This window comes from Ahaetulla prasina, chromosome 1 (genome assembly GCF_028640845.1).
Source record: "Ahaetulla prasina isolate Xishuangbanna chromosome 1, ASM2864084v1, whole genome shotgun sequence".
Taxonomy (NCBI): Eukaryota; Metazoa; Chordata; class Lepidosauria; order Squamata; family Colubridae; genus Ahaetulla; species Ahaetulla prasina.
In genome coordinates, this window is record NC_080539.1 from 264,892,528 (window position 1) to 264,900,691 (window position 8,164).

The window sequence follows — 8,164 nt, forward strand, 5'->3', positions numbered from 1 at the left end:
CTGTATTGGGTCCAATATGCTTCATTTTTTTCATTAAGTATCCAGAGATAGGGTAAGTAATGAAGGCTCTCTATTATATTTAGGTGTTCAAATAAATCCTCATAAGGAAAAGTTAAATGGGGGATTAATGAAATCCACAAACTAGAATTGTTCAGTTCTGTTGGACTTCCATTTGAACAGTTTTTCAACCAGTTTAACCATTAATTTAAGAAATATTGAGCTTATGTAAATATGTCTCTTTACAATTGCTAATTGTTTGAGTTGTATATCTTTCTTTGTTATATCTCCACTTCTTCACAAATAAATAGGGACAAAGCCAAAGAATTGTGGGACTCACTGTATGAGCTGGAGACAGAAAAATATGAATATTTAGAGAAGATCAAGAGGCAAAAATATGATGTGAGTAGAAAAAGAGACCTTGGCTTTGATTTTTGTTTATTTTCAGGGTGAAATCAGTTATATTCCTAACGGAAACCTGGATTGAAGACCGTAGAAGACCATTAAAGCCCATATACTATTTTGAATGTTTATCAACAAAATTCAGTTTTTCATCCCAGAGTGATAACTTCTTAATTGTACACCTAGGATGGATTTCTGCCTTCTACTTAAAATATGTCCTATGATGTACCTGAAAATATTATGAAATAACTTTGTCATTTTAATTAATATGCCCATCTTTGTTTTTGAAGCATCTCCACAAACCAGATGGCTCATTCATGATGTTAAACCCCATCACAGCCAAGCCAAGCAGGGGAGCCAACGATCTGTATAACTCCTAGGCAGTGTCAGCACTGCACTGAAATATCTATGAGACTAATAATGAACCCACTTCTGATGTCCCCAGCCTCTATTAACTCTCCAGCCTTATCTTCATATGAATTTATGCAGGCAGAAAAGCCAGCACCATTCTCTTCTGTTGTCTGGAGAATGCTACAAGATAATCACCGTTTTTTTAAAAAAAAAATTGGAATAGATTATATCTTCTTCATATTGTGTGGAAGAAAATACTCCAAATTTGTCTACAAACTGTGAGCATGGTTATAACCATTCTGCCTATGTTTTAATTCTGTTATTGTAGATAGAGCCAAATAATTTGCCATATTTAATTTTTCATAGAACATGCTTTACACTCTATAGTATGTGGTGGGGACACAAAAAATTGAGCTTAAGAATAAAGGAGAACTGGTGGATTGCACAAATGTTATTTCTCTCTACTTGGAATTTGATTTTAGAAATAGGGAAGAATAAGGCAACCCTCTTACACCAGTTGTCTGCTTTTAGGTTGAGGTAATCCTTTGTAATGCACTCACAAAACAATGAGAAAGTTCTGATAGCGTTAAAAGGCGAATGCTTGTATGTTTCTGAGTACCTACTGCAAAAAAACTCAATTTGTTAAGAACCCCAAAGCCAATAATGATCTTAATCTTTCTTAGATTGTATCACTACGTTGCAGGGTGCAGGCACTGTCCAAGTTGTAAGTACAATGACTTCACCCAGATGATATAAGCAGCAAAAATTTTTTACATGCATGATCCTCCTGCATGTTGGGAGTCTGTAAACTCTAAACTTGCATAGATAAACATCAGGCTGGCATTCAATTCCTGGCTTACAAAACAAGAAATAGCCACATTTCTTCCTCTTTTTTTCTTGTCAACCTTTATTGCATTAATTCAGAAGTAGCCGAATAGAGATTTAATGTTGTATTCTGTAGATCAGCCTTTCTCAGCCTGACGTGTTGGCTTTCAGCTCCTATAATCCTTTGGCATAGCCAAAGATAGTAGAGGACAGCAGGTTGGAAAAATGGTGGTCAGTCATCCAAATCAGCATTTCTCAACTTTAAGATTTACTGTATAGATTTCAAATCCCAGAATTCCCTAGCTAAAGTTGGAAAATGTTGTTCTAAATGAATGCAGGACAATGGGAATAAAAAGTGATACCAGCAGAAAAATCAGTTCTGGAGGGTGATCTCTCCATCCAGTGGTTATCTTAGTTTGCTACTTCATAGAGTGACTGTAGTGTCTTAAAAAATCATTTCTATAGCTCAAACCATCAAGAGTCGGGAGGGAGGGATAAAAACAAGAGTAATAATACAGATGTCAGTGATATGGAAGTGGCACCAAAAATTGCTAAATCCCTGACAATTGAGTAAATTAGCTGCAGATAATTGAAGTAGGCATCAAAGAAGCAACCAGAGAAAACTGAATTGGTATATGGAACTTGATTCTGAGCCACCAAGGCAACAGCTATGTATTTTTTAAAAAAAGAATTGTACAATTAAAGGGAAAATTGCTGTTGCCCATAAGAACAGTTGAGCTGTAGATGGATAGCAAGGAAAGTTCATAAGAAAGCAAAATAAAGGAAGCACTGCCTTTAGAGCCGTTTCTTGTCCAACTTTGTTACCCAAGAATCTAAGTGCCATGCCTATTGTCTATCTTACATCACACGTAGAAAAGAAGGTAAGTCATAAGCACCAATGCTAGTCTGGTAAACAAAGTTCCTTAATCAAACTCCTTGTTAAGAGGCAGACTCAGTATCTGTGCCCTCAGTTCCACAAGGCACGTGTTCAAAATCTACAAGTAAGCAAGTAAGTATATCGGGTAGCTGAGTTTTCCTTTTTCATGTTGTCCCGTTGCTTCCAATGTTGGAGTTTTTTGTTTCTGCTTTTCATGGAAGAAAGTCCCACCCTGTGAACCCAAGATGGTGAACAAGACATCTTATGGTTTGAATATTGTGAATTTACAGTACAGGAAATTGTATTGCTGCAAAATAAGGTTAGAACTGCTTAGAAGAAAAAAAATATGCTTAATTGGCCAGCTGTCTCTTAAGAGGAAAGTAGTATGTTTATCGCATAGCGAACAAAGCAATGGAAATATTAAGGATGATGCTGCCACTAATGGTAACATTTTATTTTTTTTCTACTCCTCTTTATTTTTTTAAGTCAGAAATTATATTTTGATTTGTATTGTGATTGAAGCATTTTCAATTTGCAACTGCCCAAAACCTAGAAAATGGGTTTTAAATTTCCAGCACACTTCCTAGTCTGTCTTCCCAACAACCTGGAATAGTTTTTCTTTTACTCTTTGGAAACATTGATTTGTGAAATAACAGGATCACTTTTAAATAGGAAGTGTTTGTTCACAGCTGTAATAACCCAAATTTGACTTTTTTTTAACTGGCCAGCCTTTATACACACAGAATTCTAAGAACTAGTTTTCTTTAGTTTCTTTCCTTTGCCTAATTTTTTTTTTATTTACATTTATATCCCGCCCTTCTCCGAAGACTCAGGGCGGCTTACAATGTATAAGGCAATAGTCTCATTCTATTTGTATATTTACAAAGTCAACTTATTGCCCCCCCAACAATCTGGGTCCTCATTTTACCTACCTTATAAAGGATGGAAGGCTGAGTCAACCTTGGGCCGGGCTTGAACCTGCAGTAATTGCAGGCTACTGTGTTCTAATAACAGGCTTCTTACCAGCCTGAGCTATTACGGCCCATATGTAATGATGATTAAAATCACAAGCATAGAATTAAGTCAGTCATAGAAATGTTTTTTTCAGCTAGGCATTCACCCAAATGAATTACTCTTGATTATTATGATTCACTCAAATGAATTATTCTTAATTATTATGATGACAGGAGGAAAAAACATGAGAAAAAATAATTGTGCTGCTATGGTAGCAAATGAAGTTTTAAATAATTTATCCAATTAAAGTTTAAAGAAGTTTATAGCTTCTTTTGGAGTCATTTGGCCACTATTGTGCCAAAATAATAATGCAATAAGTTATATCAGTGATGGTTGGTGATGCTATGAAGACACTTCAAGTCATGACTGAGGGCATAGCTTTATTTAGAAGGATTACTTCTTCAAATATTGCTGACAGCTTTTCTATTTTGATTTATGCATAGGAAAATTTCTATTGCTGGAGCAATTTTTGGAATTTTCTTAATTTATAGTAACCATCAATTCCCATTTCATATTCTTTACTTCTCACACCCTCTTTTTCTTTCATTTTTACCTGAAGTCTGAAGAGGCTTTCATCATTTCAGTATAGCACTTCTCAAGAAATATGAACATTAACTTCAGGAGCAATTTTTTTCATTGGTTTACTTCTTGTTTTAGAGCCATTCTATATCTAGCCCCTCATCAGTTAAACAAATCAATCTTCTTGACCATTACCTACAATTTATATACATTTCAGCAACAATTGTTTTTATTATGGCTAATCTAAAATCAGAATGTTTTCAAACTCTCATTCCAGTTTTCAAAAAGTGAGGTTTTCTTTAGTTTTTCTCCCTTTGTTTTGGAAAAATAAGAAACCAAACTCAAATGAACAATATCAAGAGAGTTTAGGAACTCAACTCAAACAAAATTGAGCGAGCTTGGAAAAATAACATAACACACATGGATGTATGGACATGCACCCACAGCTATACAATAGATGTAATCTTGAGGTGAACAGATAGTTGTACTTGGATTTCATGTTTTACAACTTGATCACACTATGTAAGAAGTGGGTTTTGGGAGATGTCCTAAGTTAACTAGGACTGTGCAAATAACTGACTTATAAAATGAATTTATGCTTTACCTTAACACACACAAACACACATACCATAATTTTGTTCATCGGAGACTATTGTTCCTGTCACCATTTATGTTTTGAAAATGCTATGTTTTCAACTACTTTGTTTCTTTTTTCATTCTCAAATCTCCTCCCCCCCCTCCCGCCAAATTAACTGCAACACAGCAGTTCTTCCTGGCAGGGACAGGACTCTAATAGAAAACAATTGTAATGGCAAAGAGTGGCATGCCCATTTCCCCCTGCCCTTTCCTGCATAGTGGCATCTCTTCTAATATGCATATGTAGTATAGCTCAGGGGTGTCAAACTTGCAATCCAGGGGATTGCTGGCCACACCTACATCCAGTTTAGCAAAGGGGGAAAATGTCGTGATAGGTCACGTGATGCCACCGTGACAACGCGAGTTTGACACCCCCGATATAGTTAAAGTTTTTGTCCTGCTTTCACCACAGCTTGGGAAGGGTAGTAGCTGATCTCGATGAGGAACATCAAGCCACTTCCCATAGTTCCCTCCATGGGTTTCCTCTCTTCCTCCATCTTTCCTGAGTCTTCATGCTGCCCGGTTTCGGGTTGGCGGTCAGGGCTTAGGATCCCGGACAGCCCCCCGGCAGTTAGGGAGCTGGTACTTTGTTTAAAGGAGATTCAAGTTAATGTCGGGGTTGCAAATAACACCCCCAATGAAAGAAAACGCCAATGCTTAAATTTCCTCAAAGTTCTATTTTATTAGAGATGTCATATTGGCACATCTGGGAAAACACGAATCTGAAAGTTTCCAGGTTTTCCCCACCCAAAGAAAGGTTCAAGTCCTTGCTCAACACCCACAAGTCCACCACATGATCCAATCAAAGCACTGTCCCAGCCTCCCAGGTGCAGGGCAAGATGGCCTTGACTTTCTGAGAAAAGAATGTTATTATGACTATATATCACCCATGCTCCATACAATCTCCCCTCCCAATTTCTCACAGCAGTAAATGTAACAGGCCTGAAGGCCCAGTAAAAAAGATGGCTTCTAGGTCTGACAGCTTTAGCTTTCTCAAAATACTCAGGCCTCAATAACACCTTCTACTTTACATTGGCCTTTTTTTCCATGCAGCTTAGCTTAAAACTGTTAATTCTTTCTTTTAGAAATCTTTGCCAAAACCAGGTAGCTAGCAGAGATAGGAGGATGAATGCACTTATAGATCTCACACAAGTATAAACAAAAATGCATGTAGTTAGGAGGATGAGTTTGCAAGACATGCTTTCAGAAACTTGGAACTTGATATAAAAAGGCAGAGATAATTTGTAACTGAACATGTACTCCCCAATTCAAGACCTGAAGAAGGAAAAATAGATTAATGATCCTTGACAGTTATTTAAAAGTTATTTGAGTTTAATTCAAATTACTGATAAAGTAAAGCGCCAAACCATCTCCAGGTACCGTGTTATTTATACCTCCTATATTTTGTAAAAGTATAAAAGGTGAAAAACAACTTTGAACCTCAGCATAGACATATCCAGGAAAGATGCTATATACTAGTTGGAAAAAAAAATCTGGGGGACATCCATAATTGTCTTGGATAAAGATGAGAGGTTCCCAGTTACTGAAGAGGTGTAAGATTTTGTCCTTTTTACATTCCTCTTATTGCCTTGTCTGTAGACATTTCCTGCCTATTTATGCTTTGCAGTCAATATTCTTCTGCTCTGCTCTGCTGAATAAATTCTTTCAGTTTTGACTTCATTTGTGTGCATATTACTTTTGAGTCCACAAACCTCCTGCCCGTATCTTACTGTGGCGAAACAGCTGGTAAATCCCTCTCTCCATGATGGTAAGCAGGTCATTTTTAAAAACTTAGTCATATTTGTTTGCAGATTACCACCTTCAGAAATCGGATTGATCAGGCCCAGAAACAGTGAGTACTCAGATTACTTTTCCAGTCTGAAGACTGGAATATCCATCTGTTTGCAGTAGTCACTTCAGTCTTCTTCCATCTATTTTTTATTGGAAGGGAATGAAGTGGAAAAGCACAGTCGCTAAAGCCCACTCTTTTCTTTCTTTCAAAAAATACTTTGGTGAAACTGAAATGAATCCATAATCCTCCCCCAAAATAACCCTCTTTTTTCCCAACAATCTTGGTGAGGCTCATCTGCCAATATACTTTTTGTGTTGGCATGGAAAGCATACTTTCCGAGATTGTAAGGAACAGGATTTAATAACACTAATATTCGATATTTGCCACTGCCACATGGACATCATGTGGCGGTCAGGGCTTAGGATCCCGGACAGCCCCCCGGCAGTTAGGGAGCTGGTACTTTGTTTAAAGGAGATTCAAGTTAATGTCGGGGTTGCAAATAACACCCCCAATGAAAGAAAACGCCAATGCTTAAATTTCCTCAAAGTTCTATTTTATTAGAGATGTCATATTGGCACATCTGGGAAAACACGAATCTGAAAGTTTCCAGGTTTTCCCCACCCAAAGAAAGGTTCAAGTCCTTGCTCAACACCCACAAGTCCACCACATGATCCAATCAAAGCACTGTCCCAGCCTCCCAGGTGCAGGGCAAGATGGCCTTGACTTTCTGAGAAAAGAATGATATTATGACTATATATCACCCATGCTCCATACAATCTCCCCTCCCAATTTCTCACAGCAGTAAATGTAACAGGCCTGAAGGCCCAGTAAAAAAGATGGCTTCTAGGTCTGACAGCTTTAGCTTTCTCAAAATACTCAGGCCTCAATAACACCTTCTACTTTACATTGGCCTTTTTTTCCATGCAGCTTAGCTTAAAACTGTTAATTCTTTCTTTTAGAAATCTTTGCCAAAACCAGGTAGCTAGCAGAGATAGGAGGATGAATGCACTTATAGATCTCACACAAGTATAAACAAAAATGCATGTAGTTAGGAGGATGAATGCACTTATAGATCTCACACAAGTATAAACAAAAATGCATGTAGTTAGGAGGATGAATGCACTTATAGATCTCACACAAGTATAAACAAAAATGCATGTAGTTAGGAGGATGAATGCACTTATAGATCTCACACAAGTATAAACAAAAATGCATGTAGTTAGGAGGATGAATGCACTTATAGATCTCACACAAGTATAAACAAAAATGCATGTAGTTAGGAGGATGAATGCACTTATAGATCTCACACAAGTATAAACAAAAATGCATGTAGTTAGGAGGATGAATGCACTTATAGATCTCACACAAGTATAAACAAAAATGCATGTAGTTAGGAGGATGAATGCACTTATAGATCTCACACAAGTATAAACAAAAATGCATGTAGTTAGGAGGATGAATGCACTTATAGATCTCACACAAGTATAAACAAAAATGCATGTAGTTAGGAGGATGAATGCACTTATAGATCTCACACAAGTATAAACAAAAATGCATGTAGTTAGGAGGATGAGTTTGCAAGACATGCTTTCAGAAACTTGGAACTTGATATAAAAAGGCAGAGATAATTTGTAACTGAACATGTACTCCCAATTCAAGACCTGAAGAAGGAAAAATAGATTAATGATCCTTGACAGTTATTTAAAAGTTATTTGAGTTTAATTCAAATTATTTCCTGCTTGTCTCATAGT

At 36.9% G+C, this 8,164-nt stretch overlaps 1 protein-coding gene across 4 annotated transcripts in view; it reads left to right on the forward strand.

Annotated features, from left to right (window-relative positions):
* Window positions 1–8,164, forward strand: part of TNNT3 (troponin T3, fast skeletal type) — a 37,620-nt gene that overhangs the window by 27,215 nt on the left and 2,241 nt on the right. For 3 of the 4 annotated variants that reach the window (XM_058157895.1, XM_058157878.1, XM_058157903.1), the window contains 2 exons: window positions 309–399; window positions 1,434–1,474. In XM_058157895.1, the coding sequence (XP_058013878.1) occupies window positions 309–399; window positions 1,434–1,474 (132 nt within the window). Of the gene's footprint in view, window positions 1–308; window positions 400–1,433; window positions 1,475–6,432; window positions 6,474–8,164 lie in introns of all 4 variants that reach the window. The other variant, XM_058157886.1, reaches the window with a different exon arrangement.